The sequence below is a fragment of the Vombatus ursinus genome, unplaced genomic scaffold, assembly GCF_900497805.2.
Source record: "Vombatus ursinus unplaced genomic scaffold, bare-nosed wombat genome assembly UNPS02014799.1, whole genome shotgun sequence".
NCBI lineage: Eukaryota > Metazoa > Chordata > Mammalia > Diprotodontia > Vombatidae > Vombatus > Vombatus ursinus.
In genome coordinates, this window is record NW_020954577.1 from 29557128 (window position 1) to 29580163 (window position 23036).

Genomic DNA, 23036 nt, shown 5'->3' on the forward strand with positions numbered 1-23036 from the left:
ATCAGAAAGTAGGCCATTAAAGTGGGGGATTAAAAAGAGAGCAGAAGACGCAGTCGCCAGGAGAGACACAGGAGTGGCATCAGACCATACTAGAATAGATCCAATCTTTTCTCTTTCACCACCATTTCTCTTTGTAAAGAGGGGGTTGGGAGGCAAAGAGAAGAAGAGGTATGAGAGGTTTTGATGGAGGGGAAAACAATCATTGCAAAGAATGTGGCTGGAATAAACTCACTGGTCAAAAGGAATGGGTAGCAGAATGGATCAAAAACCACGTTTATAGGAAACACTCAAAGAATCACACTGTGTTGGAGCTGAATTGATTATGCTTCAGGTGAATTTTAAAAAGCGGGGAGTGACAATTATCTCAGACAAGAGTAAAAATAGACATGGTTAATAGAGATAAGCAGGGAAGCTTCATTTTGTTTATAATAAAATAATATCAATAATTTATATGCACTAAATGACATGTCATCTAAGTCAGGGGTGGGGAATCAATGGCCTCAAATTGGCCCTTTGACAGATTCCAGACTTCACAGAACAAATCCCCTTAATAAAAGGATTTGTTCTATAAAACTTGGACTCAGTCAAAAGGCTGCACTCAAGGACCTAGAAGGCCATATGTGGCCTCAAGGCCGCAGATTCCCCACCCCTAAGTACTCAAAGGAAAAGTTAACCAAATGACTACAAAATTATAATAGCTGCATACCTCAATGTGACCCTTTTAGATCTGGACACACATCTAACAAAAAGATAAATAAGAAAGTTAAGGACCTGAATAGAATTTTTAAAAATTGAATGTTATTTATTGATCCTTGGCAATTATTAAATGGGAATAGAAAGAATTATACATATCACTCAGCTGTACATGGCACATTTACAAAAATCAAATGCGCTATGGCATTAAAAAAAAACCCTCCAAAATCCAGAGAAGGAAAAGTATTTTAAGTAGATTTTTATTTTTACCTTTTGTTTTTATATCACCTACATTTTCTCCTACATCCCTTCCCTTCCTTCAGAGAGCCATTCCTTATAAAAAAAGAATTTCTTTTAAAAGGAAGAAAAAAATTTACAAAAACAACACATTTTTTAAAAATGATGTCATGTAATGTCCCACACCTGTGCCCCTCAAAAGAGCCAGGGGGGATGTGTCTTTTTGTATTTTTTTTTGGAGACTGGTTGGAGCAATATCTAACCTGTCACTCCTATACAAATTAGGAGAGTTTTTCCTTAAAGGATATTGAAACCGCCCCCCAAGACTTAATTGGTTCAGGGGACTAAAGGCTAAGGCTGTTGATATCACCTGGTCACTTGAGTATGAAACAGCTGTGAAGAGCTGGAGGAGCTGGAGAGCATCATGGACCACTTGGAAGGGGAGTTTCACTCAGGATGAATCAGCCTGTTGTTAACCATTAATAGCCTAGGAGTGTCTTCTGTCATTCCATTATCACACAAAAACTAGCAGGGGACTGGCCTGAGGAAGGGGCCAAGCACAGTCTTTCTAATTTCACCACACACAACTTCATTTGTTTCATGGTTGTTCTTTCCATTTATTGTAGTCATTGTGTATATTGTTCTCCTGGCTCTGCTTATTTCACTTTGCATCAGTTCACAGAAGTGTCTTATGATACATTAATACTTTACTGCATTCATGAACTACAATTTACATAGCCATTCCCCACTTCATTGGCATCTACTTTGTTTCCAGTTCTTTAACACAAAAAGTGCTGCTCTAAATATTTAGTGTCTATGGAGCCCTTTTTAAGCCACTATTTGCATACTTCCAAATTGGAAAAATGAAGCATCTTTGCTTTCCCATAACAGTAAAAAAAATAATCAATAAAGAGCATTTGAAGAAAGGAGTCAAACTTAAATGGAGACTATAATCCTAAAGGGTAAGTGGATCAAAAAACAAATCATAAAAACAACAGCTAATTTCATAAAATAAAATAGAAACAATAAACAACATATGAAGACAGCCCCAATATAGTCCTTGGGGAGAAGTTTATATCTTGAAACACTTACAACAAAAGAAAAATAATAGATCAATGATATAGGCGTGCAACTTTTTAAAAAAACCAGAAAAGCCACAAATCAGAAAACCTCAACTAAGTACAAAAATAAAAATTCTGAAAATAAAAAAAGATGAGGAAATGAAGATAAAAAATGTGTTGAGTTGATACATAAGCCAGGAGCTGGTAATTTGGAGAGAAAACAAACAAACCCTGATAAACAGCTTATTTAATTAAAAAAAATAGAGGAAACCCAAAGGGGCAAAAACAAACAAAAAAAAAAGCACAAAAAATAAAATTATTATAAACTGTTTTGGTCAATTTTATGCCAACAAAAATGATAAATGAAATGTATTACTATTTGTAAAAGTGCAAAATGTCCAGATTAACATAACAAGAAATGATTTAAACAACCCCTAAAGCTTTGTTTTAAGTAACAAAAAAACCCTTTAATTTTAATGGATTATTATAGGTATAAATGGACATTTCCTTAATTTTGATAAGCAATATCTCTCTAAAACCAAAAGCTAATATTATCTATAATGGAGGAATGCTAGATGCCATTCTAGTAATATTAGGGGTAAAACAAGGATGTCTCTACCATACACCATTATTTTCTGATAAAGTTCTTGAAATTCTCACTATAGCCATGATACAAGAAAAACTGAGGGACTAAGCATAAACAAAAAAGAAGGCAAAATTATCACTTTTTCAGATATTTCACTTAGAAAACCCTAGAGATTCAACTAAAATTGATTAAAACAGTAACTATATGGACATAAAATAAGCCCACAAAATCATCAGCCTTTCTATATATTACCAATACAACCCAAAGACACAGAAAAAGAAATTCCATTCAAAATTGCTACAGTATGTATAAAATATCTCAAATTCCACTTACCAAAACAGAGGAATTATATTAACGTAACTACAAGACAGTTTCCAGAAATACAAGAAGACTTAGATAACTGAAGAGATACTAATTGTTGTTGAGTCAGGCCAACATAATAAAAATGGCAATACTACCCAAATTAATTTATAGATTTATTGCCATAGTAATCAAACTACCAAATAACTATTTTATAGAACTATACATAATAATAGCAAAATTGTAGGAACAAAATATTAAGAAGTTCAAGATGAAAAAAATGGGAAGGAAGGGAGCTTAGGAGCAATAGATCTCAAACTATACTATAAAGCAGTAATCGTCAAAACAATCTTGTATTGGTTAAAAAATAGAACTACTGAGATAAGGACTCACACTATATGACAAAAACTGCTGGGAAAATTAGAAAGCAGTTTGGGAGAAATTGGGTTTAAACTGGCGTTTCACACCACACACCACAATAAACTCCAAATGTGTCCCTGACCTCGATGTAAAAGGTCATGTAAACAAATTAGGGGAGAAGGAAGGAGGTACCTGTAACAGCTATGAAGAGTTCTTGACCAAACAGGGAATAGAGATATTCTATTATCTGAAAGGTAAAATGACAGTTGTGATTTTGTAAAATCAAAATATTTTTGTACAAACAAAATGAATGCAGTTAGAACTTGAAAAGAAATAGTTGAGTTGGGAAAAATTCTCTGATTAAAAAAAGCTAAATATCCAAGACACAGGGAACTGATACAAATACATAAGAACAAGAGCTATTCCCCAATAGATTTAATAAATTATCAGGTAATGTGAATGGGCATATCCCAAAAAAATAAAGGTAAGCTATCAACAACACATGGGGGAGGGGTCCAAATCATGAATAATAAGAGAAAGGCAAATTAAAATGACAGTTTCAATTTTACCTTCATCAGACTGGTGAAGATGGCTAAAAAGAAGGTAAATGACAATTGTGGGAAGATTGACCACAGCTGTCCTGTTGGGGAAGGTGTGAATTGGTCCAACTAGATTGGAAAGCAATTTGGAAGTATATCCCCAAATTCATTAAACTCTGCATACCTTTTGACCTAGGGATACCATTTCTAGGCAAATACCCTCGAGAAGCTAAAAATAGATGGAAAGGACTCATATATATATATATATATATATATACACACATACACACACATACGAAAATATTTATAGCAACACTTTGTTGTAGCAAAAAACTGGAAACAAAATCTAATCAAATTATGGTATTTGAATGCAACATAATATTGTGCCTTAAGAAATGACAAAAAAAGACGGATTTGGAGAAACACAGGAAAACTTGCATAAACCGATGTGCAAAGTGAAATGAACAGAACCAGAAGAACAATTTCTACAATGACCCCAATATTGTAAGGGAAAACAACTTTGAAAGACTTCAGAACTAATCACAACTTTATATATATGACTGATGACGAAGGGTTCGTCCTACCTTTTGGCACGGAGGTGGTAGTCTGTGGATGCAGAATGGAACGTTTTCAGATACAGCCAATGCATCTTTGCTTTACTTAACTAAACTTTTAGTTATATGGAGAATTAGGTGGAGGGGTTAGTGATAGTAATAAGAAAAATTATATTAAAGAAAAACATCAATGAAACACTTAAAAAACAGAAGAAATCAGAAATGTTTAGAAGGGGAGAGAGAGTAGCAGGACAGCGTTGATACAACCATGTTAAATTTGATCTATGCTTGGAAAAAAAAAACAAATGTGATAGAGATTAACAGTTCCATATACAAACTTTTGCTGCTCCTCGTATATGAAAATATTCATGTTTGTCAAATTTATGAAAAGGGAAAGACGAGACCCAAAAAATTATGAGAGATTAGCTTGTTTGGCAAGCCTGGATGGACTTAAACAAACAAAAACCCCAGTGGACACATTTTTAGATTATGGCACTAAGGATTCACACGGCCGGGGCCGCAGGGGCCAGAAGAGTCACACTGATGAATGTGATCGGTCTCCATCCTTCCTCCCCGACCTTCTGGTTCCAGTTCACACCACAGCCTTGACTGACCTGCGTGCTGGGGTTCTGAACAGCGGCATAAAGAGTGCTGGAGGTGGAGTTAGGAGACGGGGAGGGGATTCAGTCTGTCTCCACGACTCTTCCTCTCTCTGGTCCCGTTTCTTCTTTCTAATGGGGTAAGTGTGTAATAATGCTCGCACCGCCTACCTCACAGAGTCATTGGAAGGAAATGATAATAAGCTTGGACATTTCCAGAGCAAGTTAAGGTTGACAAAGGGCTTTTCTGTTCACTTGGAGTCTCGTTGCAACGCTGGGGGTGGGGACTATAGCGATTATTCTTTCCACTTTGCAAATAAGGAAATTGAAGTTAACAGCTACTAATAGGCAAAGGCAGCACTTGAACTCAGATCTTGACTCCATCTGTGTTGCATCTATTACAACAAAGGAAACCTTAAAGCACTTTTACAAATGTGGCTCATTGTCACCATGTAATTTTATAACAAACACAGGGAGCCTAAGAGAACAAAAACTCGCTGTATCTGATGTGGAAGGAGAACAGAGATTAGGAAGGAGGAGACTGTATTTCAGAGAAGTGGATTTTATTGTGTGTAGGTTGTGCAATATGGTCAGTTCCAAAATCTATATGGTTGATACATTCAATGTATTACAAGATTACATGACTAATAGGGAAACACACATGTAACGGGCAGGATGTCATACACTGTACGAGTCAGCTCTCAAAAAACGTGTCCTCCCAGAGGAGGCCGGATTCCTTTGCTCCAGAGATGTGGAAGGAGAACCAGCAGCGGGGCAAGAAAACATCTCCAGGGACATTCCTGCGCAGGGATGAGCATCCAGTGATAAGCACGTGCTTAAGGACCCCCATGGCTGCAACGTGGTTAGCAGCGGCAGAAGCCATTTTACGGGGACACAAAAACCCAGGGCAGTAGACAGAGAGGACAGTTGTCCAGGAGGAAGTCGTGCTGGATCTACAGTGTGAATGCTTCCATCCATCCATATCTCCCATAAAGGATCTCTGTCCAAGAGGACAGCAAAAACACAGATGTGTCATTAAATCCTGATTTAAAAAAATCTCCATAGACCTGCCCACAGTTTCTGAGAATGCAGGTCTTCTCTGTGATCATTTAAGAAGATGGTCTTCATCACTATGAAAAAAAATGCGTGCTGCCCACACAGCCGAGGATTGGACAGCAGTCATAGGTAGTGTCAAAGGGCTTCGAAGTCAACGTGTTCACCCTATCGCTTTACTGATGAAGAAAATGAGTCCCAGAGAGGCAGACAGGCTGACACAAAATTACCTAACTTGCTCCTTATAGCTCCCTCCTCCCTACCTCCGGGCAATCTTTGCTCTGGCCATCTCCATTTCCTGCCAAAGTGCTATATGTTGTCTAAATTAAAAAGAACTGAAATCCTTTTTTTTTTTCTCCTTAAAAAACAATTTCAAATCACCCCTTTAAGATAATAGGAACCGACTTGGGCCAACACAGAAGGTCAATAAAACAGATTTAAATCCAGACTGTTATGCTCCACCCCTTCAGCAGTGTATAGCAACAATGAACTGGTTATAAACCACTGAGCAAAAGCGAGTCAACGAGAGTAAACGAACAGCCTTTATTCCTTCCGCACCCTGGAATCCCCACATCAGGGGTGGGCAGCAATCCTCCCTACCTGGTGAAAGGGGAAAGTGTTTTGTTCATTGAGGTGAGTCAGGGACTTTGCTGCCTGGGTCCGGTCTTCAGGGAGACACTGACGAGCCGTCTAGCCATGCTGATTCCAGTCCCGGCAATGCATGCATTTGACATCGTCATTTGGGGTCCGTGTCACAAAGTAGGATCCCAATGGCACCAGCATGCAGTCTACAGACATGTGCACTGCATGGCATATTCCTGGCCCTATTTGTGATGGATTTGCATGAAACATGCAGAACGTTCATCCTCCTGCACAGAATAAGCCATCTGTAGCTCCAGTCAACGGAGACATCGCTATTGTTAATGCTGTGGGGACAGATATCAGATCGCATTTGACCCTTCTTTACAGGACAGAACAAAGACCTCTCTAGACAGACTGACTGCAAGACGATTCATGGGCCTGTTGGACTCACATGGAGAGAAATCAGGAGCTCTCATCTGCAGATACGACAGTAAGACACACAAACGTTCATACACCTGGAGAGGTGTCACAAACAGTTCACTCAGGAAAGATGAGAAACACAGAGACATCATTTTCAGTGGCAGAACCTACAGATTGGACACCAGGTTTCCCGAAGGACTGAGAGAAGATGACAGACTGCACCCAGGTAGGAAAACCACATCTGTGAACTTTACAAGACAATGGTGTGTGTGTGGGGAGGGGGGTCACCAGGACTGGATCATGAAGCTCAGCTCAGAGAAATGGAACCAACAGAGAGAAAAGAAAGGCTGGGACGCAGACACAGGCTCCCCCTTCAAGTCAATGCCAGAAAAGGGACACCAGCCTCAGGAGAGTTTTTCTAGCTCGTCCAGAAAGGTCTCAGTAAGCCTCTGTTTTCACAGGGGTCAGAATAAGAACTGACCTTTCATCTCTTTTTTGAGGCTGGCTCTCTATAGGAAGTCTAAGGGAGACAGTGACTGCTCAGGCTGGGGCTGAACCAGCCTCTCCCCAGGGAGGGATGGCTGCGTGCCCTCTGCAGTTCTCCTACATTCCAAGAGCCTTCTGGGGCCGACCAGTGGCCAAGCGTCCCTTCCACAGCAGCGCGGGAGAATCGCTGCGTCAGTGACTGGCATCTTTGGCACTTCATGTCACTGATGCTAAGTCTGTACTGTTGTGTGGTCCTGACCCTGCTCAAAGTCAGAAGAGGAGAGAAGAGTGTTGTTGTGACCTCCACGCTGGGCTATATACCCAGAGACAGTCAAAAGCTGCAGATCAAAACTCAATTCAAACAACACCCCCAAAAGTCTGTGTATGGATAGCACTAAACTGAGGTATCATTGTCTTATCACGTAGTTTTCTGAGAGATGGAGACTCGTCGCTGTTTTCCAGTTAATTTGCCTTTACAGTTGGGTGGCAGACCAGCTCCCACGAATGAGCCTATGAGATGCCATCTACGTTTTGGATTAAGACAAGGATACAGTGGTCCATTTTTCTTCCAGTCAGAACTAATTAAGCATACATCTCCAATAGCCGTCAGCAGCAAGATGGTTGGTTTTTGTTTTCTTCATGCAGAGATTTGGCATGACTATGCCAGTCTGAGTTGGTGTCATGGCAGCTGCTGTCCATTCCACAGGGGATACCGCCCACCCTGCATCCCTTCATGTGAAATAGCGACATGGTGTAGAGTCAATGTAGCAGTGTGAAGTACATCTCAATTCCCCATAGGACCTGAGGCGAGAAAGAAAACACTGGGTCAGAAAGAATTCCATGGGTACCATGGGACCTTAGGATTTAAGAGCTGGAAGGAACCTGAATGATAACAGCTAGGAGCATTAAGAGCTTTGCAAAGACCCTCTCAATTCATCTTCGGGACAACTCGGGGCGGTCGGTGCTATTCTCATCTCCATTTTACAGATGAGAAGACCGGGAGATTGACTTGCCAGGGCTACACAGCCAGTAAGCAGCTGCAACGGGATTTGAACTCCTGAATCTGAGCCCAGCACCCTATGCACCAGACCACCTGGATACCTTCTTAAGGATCATCTAGTCCAAGTGCTCTTAACCCTTTTGGGTCATGGACCCCTCTGGCAGTGTCCAGTGAACCCTGTAGTCCCCTTCTCAAATCCTCACTTCAAATGCATAAAATAAAATACAGAGCATTGCAAATGAAACCAATTACATTGCAATGCAGTTATCTAAATATTAAAAACAAGTTCACAGACCTCTCAGAAATTTAGCCATGTCCCTCTTAGGAATCCATGGACCCCAAAATAAGGACCCCTGGTCTAGAGCAACATTCTCACATTTTAAAGATGAGGAAAAACCAGCCCAAACAGGGGGAGTCAAAGAACTGGGATTGGAACCTGAACTTTTGGATCGAGTGCCCATGAGATGGAGCCTCTCGAGAATCTCCCTCTTGATAGAGGAATAGTTAAAACTAATCAATCAAAAACATTTATTAAGCACCTACTACATACCAGTCACTGTGCTAAGTGCTGGGGATACAAAAAGAGGCAAAAGACGGTTCCTGCCCTCAAGGAGTTTATAATCTAATGGAAGCTCAGTCCATTATCCCAACCTTGGCTTCTCTTCGTTCCCTCCTGTAGTTAATCAGTCCAGCAAGGCACTGTCCTCCTCCTTGGAATTCCCTCCCTCCTTGTTGCCTCGTTCTTGCCCGCCAACTCATCATATTGGTTCACCCCCAGCCGCTGAACAGCGCCGGAGGAAATGACACAACCGAGGAACCCGGTCCACTCTGGATTCTTATCTTGCTTCACCGCTCCCTTGTTCTCACGGTCCTTTTCTTCTTCTTTGGTTGATATTCTATTGCACATCCACAATGGCCTTTCTAAAGGTCTTTCTCTCTTCCGAGGCCCCCAAGTGCACCCCCAGCACTCTTGCAACAAAGGACCCTGGCTCCTGCCCTAGTAAGTACCGGAGGCCCTGCGCGGGACCTCCCTTGCCTCCACTGCTCCCATCTGCCCCCAACTCTCTTCACCTTTACCTTCACTCTGCTGCTCCAGCCTCAGAAGAAGGGGCTCTTCTTTTCTAAAGGTACAAGGTTCGATTGCAAAGTTAGCAGGTAAACACCTCTAGCTTGCAGCCTTGGTCCTATCTCACCTTCTGGGAGTTTGCCTCATTGATTATTCCATCTCTCCCTCTCTACTGAGGCCTTCCCAGCTGCCTGACCACTTGATGAGGTCTCCTCATCCTTAAAGACAAGAAACAAACAAACAAACAAACAACCCCTTCACTCGACCTAACCACCCCCTTGAGCCAAACTCCTGGAGCGGCAGCATCGACCCTAGCTGCTTCCATTTGCTCACCAGCCACCCCTTCCTCACCCCTCGCAGTCTGGCTTTCCACAGAAAACACTTCCAAATGTTACCCATAATCATTCATTTCTCAATCAAGTGACCTTTTCTCAGTCCTCAGCCTCGCTGACCTCTCTCCAGTTTTGGACATTGTTGACCACCCCCTTTTACCTTAGCTTTTCCTTTTTTTTTTTCTTCTTATGTGAGGCAATTGGGATTAAGTGACTTGCCCAGAGTCACACAGCAAGCTATTAAGTGTCTGAAGCCAAATTTGAACTCAGGTCCTCCTAAATCCAGAGCTGGTGCTCTATCCACTGTGCCACCTAGCTGCCCCCAGGGCTGTGCTTTCTTGCTTCTCATAAATACTTATGTGACTATTCCTTCTCAGTCTCCTTTGCTGCATCACCCATCTTCTTGCCCCCCAAAGGCAGATGTCCCCCAAAACTATGTCATGAGCCATCTTCTCTATCTACTCTCCCTTCAGCTCCCATGGATTCACTCATTCTTATGCAGAGGATTTCCAAATATCCATCCATAATCTCTCTCAAACTCTCATCCTGCATTTCCACCCAGATGTTCTGTTGGTACCTCAAACTCAACATCTCCAAATTGGAAGTCACATCTTCCCCTAAACCCGTGCTCCAGATGTCTCTGTTTCTGATGGCTGCACCTTTGTTCATGCTCACTGGGTTTATAACCTCGACGTCCTCGTCGCCCACAGAGCCAATCATTTTGCCGAGTCTTATTGATTTTACCTCCACATGCATCACATGCATCCTTTTTTCTCCACTCACGTACCCACCCCCTGCCTCAGACCCTCATCACCGCTCTCTTCCACACTGAAATGGCCCCTTGATTGGTTTCCACAATTCTGGTCTCTGCACTTATAAGGCACGAGTGATCCTCCTAGAGCACAGGTCTGAGCACGTTACTGCCTTGCTCAAATACATTCAATGGCTCTCTGTGGCCTCTTGAACAAAAGACACGTTTCCTGACCTGGAACGTCTAGTTCTTGACGCCCGGGTTCCTCTCTCCAGCCTCATGTTATACGCTCTACACTCCTGTCCGCCTGGGTGATCAGCTTTCCCTGGACTAAGCATACCGTCACCTGGGGCCTTCCACACTTCCTGCAGACCAGTTCCCGTTTGTCTGGTGTATTCCTGCTCCTCTCTGCCTTTCGGGCTCCTTATTTTCCTTCCAGGAAGCCTTCTCTGATACCCCCGAGGCTGGAGCCCTCTTCCACCTCGACTTTTCCTGGTTCGTCCCAAGCCCCTGCCACCCCGTCTCGCACTGCATTCTGGATGTACAGAGCACATGCCCAGCTCCTGTCAAACGCAGCAGGATGGGGCTCCTGGAGAGCGGGGGCAGTTTTGTTTCTGCCTTGGCACCTTCAGTAGCCCACACAGCACCCTGCACAGAGCAAGCACTTGATCAGTGCTGGTGGATTTAGAGTTTGGAATGGAAAGGAATGGAATCCCAGCCTGGCCCAGGTTCCCACAATCCACCTGAAGGCTCCACAGTCTGGTTAATGAGTAGCTCCTGCTTGCTCGTCTTCCACTGATAGATAGGATGGCTGACAGGAAACAGAAGGTCAGACTGGAGAAGGAGGAATGCTGATGAAGGGACAAATGAGGCTAGTCAATAATGAGGAGATAATGTGGCGCTCCGGAGCCCAGCTCGGCTCCCCAGAATGGCAGCATTCCAGCCAAGGCCATGTGCTGCCCTGGGAGAGCCAGGAGAGCCACCCTTCAGGAATATGGCGGCCATACTCAAGAGCTGGGTTACTGCGGGCAGGCCTTCACCCACAAAGTCAGCAATGTAGCCTCAACAATCTCTGGGGTTCTTCTTTGCTCTCATTCTATACAACCCACCTCTTTCCTTGCCTTGGTGAGGGTTGTGATGTTTTTCTAGTGTAGAAAACCCAACAAATCTACCAAGGAAAAAAGAATGCATTGGGCCCTATTCCTCCACCTCTCTGAAAAAACGCCGCATCCCCTTCATCAATGAAAGGCATTATTCCCATTAGACTCCAAACTTCTTGGCAGCAGGGACTAGGGTTTTTGCCTTTCTTTGTAGCCCTAGTGCTTAGCACAGTGCCTGGCACACAGTAGGTGTTTAATAAACACTCATTAACTTGTTCATATGGAATGCTGAAAACAATGTACCATTTAGCGTAGCTACAGAATTTGAGAGCCTGAAAGTACCTTCAGGGACATCTATTCCAGCCCCTCCTTTCTCAGATAAGGTCACTGAGGCCCAGAGAATGCAAAGCAATGGTGTGGCTCCCCTCTACCACGCTGCCTGTCTCGTCTCCTTCACTAAAGTCCCACTGTGACCTCCTGACAGAAGATGGAGAACACAGGCTGTCCATGGGTCAGCTAGTCCCCTCTCTCATCTGGGACCAGTCCCTCTTTTTTTTCTCCTTATCACGCATCTCTGGCATAGCAGCCATTGGGCTACTGCTTCTTTATGTATAATAAGGTACAACCTGCTTATACCTGCCATGAGCCCTTCACTGTCCTGGGGTAACCTTGAAATACTCCTGTCCTCTATAACATCACCTTTTGTCCCCTCTCTAGGTATGTTAGGGGTGGCTCAGTGGAGAAAGCACTGGACCTGGAGTTAGGAAGGCATGGAGTTCAAATCTGGCCTCAGATACTTATTAGTTATGTGATCTTGGGCAAGTCACTTAACCTCTGAATACCTCCATTTTCTCATCTGAAGAATGGGGATGACAATGGCACCTACCTTGCAGGGTTGTTGTGAGGATCAAAGGAGATAATAATTGTGAAACAGCACCATGCCTGACACATAGCTATGTAAATACTAGCTATTATAATTATGTAAAGCACTTTTCAAACCTCAAAGAACTCCATAAACGCTAGTTGTTGTTATTTTGTCTTTCATTAAGAATATAAACTTCTGGAGGGCAGGGACTGTTTCTGTCTCTCTTTGCAGCCCCAGTTCTTTACATGGTGCCTGGCACATGGTAAAAGATACGGATGGATTTCATAGGTTTCAGAAGCCTTGGAGAGGAACTTCCTCTGCCAGGGCATACTGGCACCGTTCCTTTAATTTAGAGTCTTCAAGAGTTCTCTATAGCACTGAGATGCTAGCAAGTGTTTGATCCAGGATTGTACTGCACAGATATGTCCAGGGTACACTCGAACCTGGGCCTTTCTGCTTCCTAGGCTGGTCTACTCTCATAGGCACATAGTAAGCACTTAATAGTTGTTCAGTGATTGATTGATTCTTTACAAGCTGTAGGCATTCCACGTTCATTTTAATCCTATTTCCCTTTTCAAATAAGCAAGCTGAGCTACAAAATGAAGGATTTGCCCCAGATTATAGTTACTGGTGGCAGCAGGCCTACAATTCAGTTTGCCCGATTCCTGCCCATTCCCCTTTCCCTAGAGGACACTGCAGAGGGTGGGAACAGGACCCAAACGGGCAGGGGAAGGAGCCAAACAGTGAATCATCTCTGTCAGCCCACGTGGCTTCTGGCTGAAGTAGGTTCTCTGCCAGACTTAAAGCCAGACTTCAGGGATGGTTTAATCAAGACATCAGACTGGATGGAGGTTACTGAATGGGTGGGCCAGAGGGCAGCAGTTTATGGATGGAAATGCTTTAAAAAAGCAGTTTGTGGCTGGATGGCCACCAAGAATGGGTTAATGCCAAAGCTCCAAACATGAGCCCGTGTGATCTTTTTTTTTTTTTTTTAATCTATTTCTCTGTCTTGCTTGAGGCAAGGTAATATCTTGTAAGTAATTGGGTCCTGTCAATTTTCATAAACACAGCCTATCGCTATTTAAAACTGTCTATTCCAGCCACCTAATTTGGAGCTACCAGGAAGAAAGACCATGGGAAAATATCTAAAATTGTGATCCTACCAAGGTGATGCAAGGACAGTGTCGCCTTCTTCTTCATATCCCCTTCAGCACTTACCACAGTGTCTTACGTACAGTAAGTGCTCAATAAGTATTTGTGCAATTGAATGGGATCTGATGCAATTGCTTTGTTCCACTTGACTCTCCTTTCCATTCATCCCTAACTTCCTTCTCCAAACCCACGGTCCAGGAAGCACAATGTATTGAAGATTGTCTGGGGGCGGGGTGAGAAGATGCTTTTCTCATGAAATAAAAAAAAGGTTGCTTAGGAACAGATAGCTTTGTCCTCCCATTGGATCAAGGGTGATGCAAACTGTATCCTTGCTTCCCCGCCCTCTATCCCTTTTGGTGCCATCTGCTCCTAGGAAGAAACAGCTTTTGCTCTCAATTGTAGCTCTCTGAGGACAGACAAAAGTAGACTTGCTCAAACCCCTTTTGCATTTACTTAACAATGTATCGTTTATCCCTACCCAGGGAGATAGGTCTCACAAGTCAGATAGCCAAAGTCTCTTCCGTCACAGTCTTCCACACCTTCATGTCGATAACCATCTCCACAATATGCTCGATGACATCCTAGATGGACACAGGAAGGCAGGAACACTAAGGTTAAGGCTAATTGTGGAGACTGGCCTTGGATCACATGTAAATGCTTTATTTGTGAGGATGCTGTGGCTAAAAGGCCTTTCCCAGTTAGCAGGAAGCCTTGTGTAATGAGATCCATCAATGGGCTATGTTGACCATCAATCTCCATGTATGAAATTGAGAGATTGGGGCAAGTCAAGGCCCAGAGCCAACCAGTGTTCCAAGAGACCCTAGTAATTTGAAGTGGGATTCAGTAGTTTAAACAAGTATAAGTTGTTAGAAGGGATAGTCCTCTCATTTATTTGGGAAGGAAAGATCTAACTTATGGACCATCCAGACCCTTATTTACTAGTTCCTCCCCTGCCCCTCCCTGCCCCTAGCCATTTCATTGCTCATCAGTGTCTCTACTAATGAAGAAAGTGGATAGAACTCAAATCAACCTATTTGGAGGAGTCTGTGGCAAACCCTTTCTCCCCACCCCGTTAAAGAAAAGTCCATTCCCCAGTGATTAGATAAGACCCTTCATTTTACTCCTAAAAGCATCCCGAGAAGCTTGCTCATGATTCTAAAGGAAAGGAAGTTAGTGCCCAAGCCCATTATTACATTGCACCGACCTCCCCTATACCTCTCCCTCTCTCTCCTGCCCTCCCCTTCCCAATATAACCTCTGAACCTAGAATTGCTCCCGATCAGGACTATACTGAGCCAAAAGGAATTCTGGATCATGCTCCTCCTCAGCCCAGTAACCGCCAATCACTTACTTATGCAGTCATCAGCCACCATGTTGTTGCCATCATCACATTCCTCTCCAGGCTGTAGGATCCCATCTCCACAAGAGTGGCCATCGTCTACAGGGTAATCCACAGGATAGAAAGGGGTAAGCTATCCAAACAAACACACAATAATTACCGGGAGGGGACAACAGATGCCCCGAGGAACAAGAAAGAAAACATTTGAGCTTGGAAATAAAGACACTGGAGGGAGCTCCAAGAAAAACCCTAGCAAGGGGGCAATGGGATTCCAGGCACCACTGAAAAGTCGACCCCATTCAGGGATAAAAGCAGTCTTTCATTTGTTCCTTCTCTATAGACTCTCCACGGGCTTTAGAGTCGAGGTTCTTAACCTGGTCTCTGTGAACTTGTTTTTGTTTTAATATTTCAATGACTGTTTCAATATAATCAATTTCCTTTGTAATCTATGCATTTTGTTTTCTGCATTTAAAAACCCGACTCTGAAAAGGGAACTGTAGGTTTCACTAGGCTACCAAAGGAGCCCTGGGAACCAAAAAGGTCAAGGATCCCTGGCTCAGAGGCAATGTGGTTAACTGCATCGAGAGGGATGGTGGACTCAGGAAGCCTAGGGTTCAGTTCCAGCCTCCGATCTTCCCGTCCTGGCTGTGTGAATGTGGGCCAATCATTTAAGCTCTCTGAGCTTCAGTTTCCTCATCTCTAAAATGGATATGATATGGGGAGGGGCTGAGAGAGGGAGAGAATTTGGAACTGGAAATAATGTTGAATTAAAGGAAATTGAGTGAGTGTAATAATACCTCTATAGCAGGTACCTCCCAGGCTTGTAATGAGACTCAGAGGAGATCACAAACCTTGAAGCATTACAGAAATGCTGCAGTTATTTCCAGGTGCTGGACAAGTGTGACCTCTACCACTGAATACAGGAAGCTAGTCTGGTGTTCAAGAGGTTAGTGTGGAGCTGGCAAACCTCCACCTTGAGCTCACCTATGGGCTTCTGTCCAACAATAGAGAGAAGTAGGGCAGTGTGCCAGACGGGGGGAGTCAAGGGCCTGGCAGGAGTCAGGGGAGGGTCTGTGACTCTTTGGAGGAGCTGGGGAAGAACTCAACATGTAGCCAAGGCTTGGGATCTTCCCATGTCTTTAAGGCTCTAAGAGTGGATTCTGAAATGGTCCCCTTGGGTTACCTGGATGGGGAGCCAGCCAACGTTGTCCTTGAAATAGAGAGCCCTCTGGTCTTTACGAAAAGCGATGGCGTTTCGGGTGTTCAGACGCTCCAGCTCCTCACCATTGTTCACCACAAAAATCTGCCCAGAGAAGAGGTCAGTGAGGACTCCAACCAATGCTTCTCTAGAGCAGAGACGAGATGGCGTGGATAGGGCGGTTGGCAAGGACACAAAATCCCCAGCCCCATGGCCTTTGACCAATGGATCCTAAGAGCGTAACCCGTGATTTTTTTCCCCTAGACACTAAAGTCCGAGTTTTCACTCTACAACTCCATAATGGACGAAATGAGTCTCCGCTGGGGAAATCTGCTGAGGGGTGCCGAGGAGCCAACATTTAGAGGGCGTGACACACATTCACCATTAGCCACTGGCATCATACAAAGTAACCTTACCACAGGCACTCTGGGGTAGTTGGGTCCATGCTCATAGTCTTCATGTGATGGGTTATTCATATTCATGGAGGATTTACAAAGACATCTCCCCGGAGGTCCAGGAGGTCCTCTTTCCCCTTTGGGTCCAGTTATAGATTGTCCTGGGAAACAAAACACCAGACCGCCATGTTTTATGGCAAAAGTCCAAAAAGCCAGTTCCTAGAAAAGGAGCACTACATTGTTACCAGAATGGTTAATGATAGCTGGTATTGATACACGTGCTACCTCAAGTGATCCTTACAACAACTCTAAGGAGGAAGGCATTATTAGCTCCATTTTACAAATGAGGAAACTAAGGCAAAAAGAGGTTAAGTGATTTGCCCAGGGTCACACAACTAGTAAATGCCTGAGGCTGGACTTGAACTCAGGTCTTCTCAACTCTAGGCTCAGCGCGCTATCCACTTTGCCACCCAGCTGCCAATAGTTATAATGGAAAGAATCTTGGATGTTGGAGAGTTCAGGATGAACCTGAAGGAGAGTGATTTTAAATGCTGCTTTTAATTTTTAAGTGTTTAGAAAAAATGAAAGGTAGTATGGTGTAGTGGGTAGTGTTGGCCGTCCTTGAAGCCAGAAAAACTGGTTTAAATTCCACCTCTGACATATGCTGGCTGTGGTGCCCCAGGCACGTCACTGCACCTCAGCGTTCAGGGCTTCTTAATTTTTTTCCCCGAGATCCCTTTTCACCATTCAACAGCATGCATTGGCACTGCATGGCATGCACAGTGCAAAGTGCACATGTTTTGTGTTCAGAACCACAGCTGCAGTTAAGTTGAGTAACGTAACACTAGCAAGCCCTGCCAGAAGCACCTTGGATTCATTATGCATTTGATTTTGAATTAATTTTTGACTGTTGTGCATTCAGAAACTTTTCACTGTTGCCGATTTTTCTTGACCCCATATGAAGTATCCCCGAGTCCTGTGTGGCCCCACCCACCCCTGCAGTGTGCAGGAGAGGGGGCACTGATACTGCTCCACCATTAGGCCACCTCTACACCCGGACTGTTTGCATTCTCCAGGTGAGATCTCAGTTCAGTAGTTCTTATGATCCAGGAGGAATGAGCCACACCAATTCTGACCTTCTCATTATAAAATGAAAACCAGAGGACAGAATGAGAGACAGCCACATGGACATGTGTCCTTGGGGGGACCAGGAGGTGGTGAAATCCAAATGCAACAAAAAACATCACATGAGACACGTGTTCACCTCTTTGCTGGAAAATGAGCACGAGGACCACCGTGAAACTATTGCTAGTGCATGGGCAGACAGTTGTTGCCAAGGATGAAGAATTTAGTTCAATCCAAAACGTATGAAGTGTACTGGAGCAAGGCATTGTGGATACAAAAACCAAAACAAAGTCATCTCCATTCTCAGGGACCTTCCACTCCTCTGGAAGGATACCTTATGCACACAGATAAAAGCACTAACAAGGGGGGACTTCGGGAAGCCTTCCTGTGCAGGGAGGCGCCTAAACGGGGCTTAAAGGAGTAGAGATGAGCTGGGGAAGCATTCTAGGCCTACAGAAGCGTGGCGAATGAAGGTGGCGAGCTGGGTCCTGAAGACGGCCAGGTCCTCTCTCATCACGGCCAGCAGTCAAGGCTGCACCAGGGAACAGAGCTGCAGATGAGGAGAACCTGGCCCCAAACGGCTTTGTTCAGTCCAGAGACCCACTTCCCATCCTTACACACTTATGGCAATGGTCACGTGACCCCCAAAGCCAAGCCCTCGAGGGTCCATGGAGTAGAGTAGGTGGGCCAGCTGGAGGGGAAGGGTTCACGGGACCGCAGACGCTCCTTACCTGAAGCTGGTGCTCCTGGGGGGCCGGATTTGCCAGGAGGTCCAGAGCGGCCAGGCGGACCCGTGACTCCGGCGTCACCCTTTTGTCCCTGGCAGAGAGGAAAGCGTGACCCGTTAGGATGGTGGGGGCTCTCTTATAGGTTAGCAGAAGTTGACACTCCTAACCACTCAGTCTCAGATTTACTCCCAGAACAGAGAATGCCATTTGCAGCACAAAACTGAATAAGCTCTTCAGTCAAACATGAGAAGTCAAAGGTGAGAAAAGCCTCAGGGTCAGATAAGAAGGTGGTAGGTTACAGACTCCCCTTCAGTTTATTGAATAAGAAAGAACAAAAAGAAACATACTGGGTGGCTGTTCCTTCTTACTGGTCACTGCGAGCTTTCAATGTCCTCCTCTGCCATCGTCCCCCCAACCAATGTGTAACATCACCCTTAACAGCTGGGTGGCACAGTGGACAAAGCATTGGACCTGTAGTCAGGAAGACCTGAATTCAAATCCAGCCTCAGACACTCAGTAGCTAGGACCTTAGGCAAGTCACTTGACCACTGTTTGCCTCAGTTTCCTCATCTGTAAAATGAGGATAATAATAGCACCTGCCTTGGAGGGTATTGTGAGGATCAAATGAGGTGATATTTGTAAAGCACTTAGCACAGTGCCTGGCACACGTAGGTGCCACATGAGTGCTTTCGTTCCCTGCCTCCCTGTCCATCCCTCTCTTCCCAACCAGACAACATGAGTGAAACAACCAGACCATTACGTTACGGGAGCTGTAGGGCCCCAAGCGTTCCGAGAAGGTTGCTGCCATGGCGGGAGTGCAGGGAAGGCTTTGTGGGGGCTGAGACCCAGACGGGTAAAGAGAAGGAGGAAGAGACATTTGTTACAGAATAACGTGTAAAAGGTCAGGAAGAGGGAGACAACGAGCGCCACGGAGATGGGGCGTCTCCACTCTGGGTTATCTTTCTGCTGCGGATGTTATTGCCGTCTGTTTCTGGGCGGGGTACACATTGGGGAGGACACAGTCCTTTGCATCAAAATATCCTGGGCATTCTTTGTGGTCATCTGGAACCCAGCGTCTTGGGGCAGTGGCCACAGCACAAGATGGAGTCCCAAGAGCTCACTCAGCTCTGATAGCCCTATAATCTGAGGTAAAGCTCCATTTCTCTGAGCCTCAGTTTCCTCGTCTGTAAAATGAGTATAATAATCCCTACCCAGCCTCCCTCACAGGGACACTGAGAGGTTCAAATGAAATAATGTGCGTTAAAGTGTTTTCGTGGGTTAGGGGGAAGAACCCCAGCCTCAACAGCAAAAGAACAAGGTTCCTCTCTGAGCCTCAGTAATCTCATCTGTAAAGAAAAGGTAACCATGCTGACACTACCTCCCTCACAGGTATGTGTGAGCAAAAATGTTTAGCAAACCTAAAGAGCTACAAAAGCTGTCACAGAGCACTGAACGAGTCCAAACAGTCCAACTCTGGCCCTGCAGTAGCAGGAGTGAGGGCCAGACCCTCAGCTCATTGAAGATCTCTGAGTTCTAGCTCGGATGCCCCACGTTCCAGCTCAGATGTCCCATGTTCCAGCTCAGATGCCCCACGTTCCACTCTGCCATCCACTCAAGGAAAAGAAAGGGCAGGGATTTTGCCACAAGGGAAAAATAACCAAACCAACAGTCCAATAACCAGCAAAGGCCACGGTTTATACAACAGAACAACCAATTCTAACATTGGTGTTCCACCAGGGCATGTGTTGACAGCGTTCATTTACTCTGAGGCTTCTCCATTTTCTCCAACTTGACCTAAGAAGAAACCGTTCTACAGACCTTACACTAATGTGTTCACCATGGTGAAGATTGCCACACACATATGGTGGGCACTCATGCTTGATATTTGAATGAATGAACATCGCTGATGCTGCACAGCCAGATGAATTGCTTTACACATGGGGAAAGTGAATCCCTACTCCCCAGGTTAGCTGCTTTACAAACCTGGATCTTCCCATTTTCCTATCAGGACAGAGACAACTATTATTACAATACCAAAGCCCCAAAAGGCCCATGCATCCTGCAGTCCCGGTTCCATTTGTTTCTGAATGCTCTCCTCTATTATAGGAATGATTTCACCAAGTGCTGGCACCTTGGCCTTGTGGCCAGGGACTGCTGGTGACCGAAATGAGCCAGGTTCACTCCCTGTAACACCAGGGCTGGGCACTCAGCTATGTGCTAATTACTCTTTGGGGTCTAAGCAGGACAGTGATTTATGCCCCCAGCACCTTTGGCCTGGATTCTTTGGCAGGCTTGCCCTCCTGGTGAAATGCAATCTCCCCTCTAGTGGGGAAGCAGCCCCTTCACAGGGCCCTTTTCCCATCAGGCCTGGAAGGTAGACATTCCTCCTTGTGAATGGGGCTCCTTCTTTGATCTTCACTGGCCTGTTTCAAGTCTCTGGAAGGGTATTTTGGGGTTTTGAGTTTTTTTTTAAATCTTGGGCGGGGAGGGAGGGGTGTGAGGGTGACATTGGAGGACCCAATTCAATGCTACTTTGAAGACTCCTTTCTGAGCTGAAGTATTCAATGAGATCACCAAGATGGATCTCGTAGGAGAGGAAATCACACCTTCTTAATATAGCTACTCACGGGCTTTTTTTAGTCAGCAATCTGAGCTGGATCCCAGGACGGGAAGCAAGGCCTGGGGGAGCTGACTATCACCCCTGACTCTTACACAAACAGCCACTAACTACTGCTTCTCAGTTGGATAACAAGGAATGCCTTGGTGAATGGCATTCACCTTACCTAAAAAACACATTTTCCCGGGAAGACATGATTCATTATGTGCTAATAATTTATAAATTCTCTCTCATGATTGCCTACCTTTGACCAAGAGGTGGTGGACTTTGGGTGCAGAATGAAGCACACGATTTTGGACAAGGCCAATGAGGGATTTGTTTTGTTTGATTCTGCATATTTGTTACAAGGGCTCCTCCCTCACCGCCCACTCCAAATAACAGACTATAGAAGGGAGAGAAAATAGATTTTTAGCAATTGAAAAATTAAATTAAAACAATTTTTTAAAGACTCTTTCCCCAGAAGATTATAAGAACCAGGTCACCTTCCAGCCTGAAACAAGAGACTGAATTAGATGACTTTCATTTTTTGTTTTTCTCTGTATCTGTGGTTTCTTCACTGATTTGAAAGCTGGCTCCCCCTGTGTAGACTGGCAGCTCTCAGGGGACTTGGGGGGCGTTGCCAAGAGCACTAAGAGGCTCACTGATCACACTCGGGCAATCAGAGCCGAGGCAGGGCTAGAACCCAGCCTTCCCGGACTCTGGGGTGCCCAGCACCCAATCCACCAGGTGTATGGGACCCGTGATTTTTATATCAGGTAAACTGCCAATAGCCAGTCTTTCTTCTTTTGTGATCTGGAAATTTCACAGCCACCCACGTACCCATGGAAATAAGAGCTCCCAGGAGTCTGCCCTGCCCCTCACATCCTGCGCTGAAGCTCAGCTAAACAGCCTGCCGCCACCCGGGGAGGGGATGTGGGCTGCGAGCACACTCAGGTTGATAAGGACCTTTCCTGGAAATGATGATTTCATTTGACTTATTTATCTGGCTTTCTAGTACTCCCTCTCCTTCTGATGAAAATTTTAAAGGGGCCGTAAACTTGGACAGAGGCAGCTAGATGGCTCGGCAGATGGAGTGCCGGGCCTGGAGTCAGGAAGAATCACCTGCTTCAGTTCAAATCTAGCTCTTGTGACTCTGGGCAAGTCATTTAACCTCTGTTTGCCTTAATCCATGGGAGGAGGAAAGGGCACACCGTCTTAGCATCTTTGCCAAGAAAACCCCATAGACAGTGTGGTCCATGGGGTCACAACTGCACAACAACCACAACAAACCTGGAGCCCCAAGAGAAAGGACACCACGCGTGGTGTGGTGGGATGAGTACGCAAGTGAGAAGGGCCCGGGTTTGAATCCTGACTTTTCTCCTCCTCCCTGGGTGACCTTGGGCAAGTCACTTAAACCCTCTGGGCCTCAGTTTCTTCCTCTGTAAGTGCAGGGGCTAAACTAGATGGACTCTGGAGTCCTTCCAGGTCTAAGTCTATGACCCCCATGATCGTCTTATCTTGGGTGCTCCTCCTCATACAAGGTTTACAACCAACGTTTAAGAAAGGAGCCAGGACATCGACTGAGTACAAGCCTGACTCCCTGAACCACAGCCAACTGCACTTATTAGACACCTATGGAGTACAGGGGCAGCGAGGTGGCACCGTAGTACACAGAGCACTGGGCTTGGAGTCAGGAAGACTCATCCCCCTGAGTTCAAATCCAGCCTCAGAGGCTTACTAGCTATGTGACCTTGGGCAAGTCACTTAACCCTGTCTGCCTCAGTTCCCTCATCTGTGAAAATGAACTAGAGAAGGAAATGGCAAACTACCCTAATATCTCCACCAAGAAAATCCCAGATGGGGTCATCAAGAGTCAGAAACGACTGAAAAACAACTGAACGACAACGACATGATGTGCTG

At 44.9% G+C, this 23036-nt stretch overlaps 1 protein-coding gene across 2 annotated transcripts in view; it reads right to left on the reverse strand.

The window, feature by feature from the left end:
- Positions 1–5514: 5514 nt before the first annotated feature.
- Positions 5515–23036, reverse strand: part of COLQ (collagen like tail subunit of asymmetric acetylcholinesterase) — a 35264-nt gene continuing 17742 nt past the window's right edge. For both annotated transcript variants that reach the window (XM_027872369.1, XM_027872367.1), the window contains 6 exons: positions 18524–18611; positions 16689–16828; positions 16258–16377; positions 15087–15207; positions 14215–14317; positions 5515–8271 (listed from right to left, as the gene is read on the reverse strand). In XM_027872369.1, the coding sequence (XP_027728170.1) occupies positions 8202–8271; positions 14215–14317; positions 15087–15207; positions 16258–16377; positions 16689–16828; positions 18524–18611 (642 nt within the window). In that variant the 3' untranslated portion in view covers positions 5515–8201. The remainder of the gene's footprint in view (positions 8272–14214; positions 14318–15086; positions 15208–16257; positions 16378–16688; positions 16829–18523; positions 18612–23036) is intronic.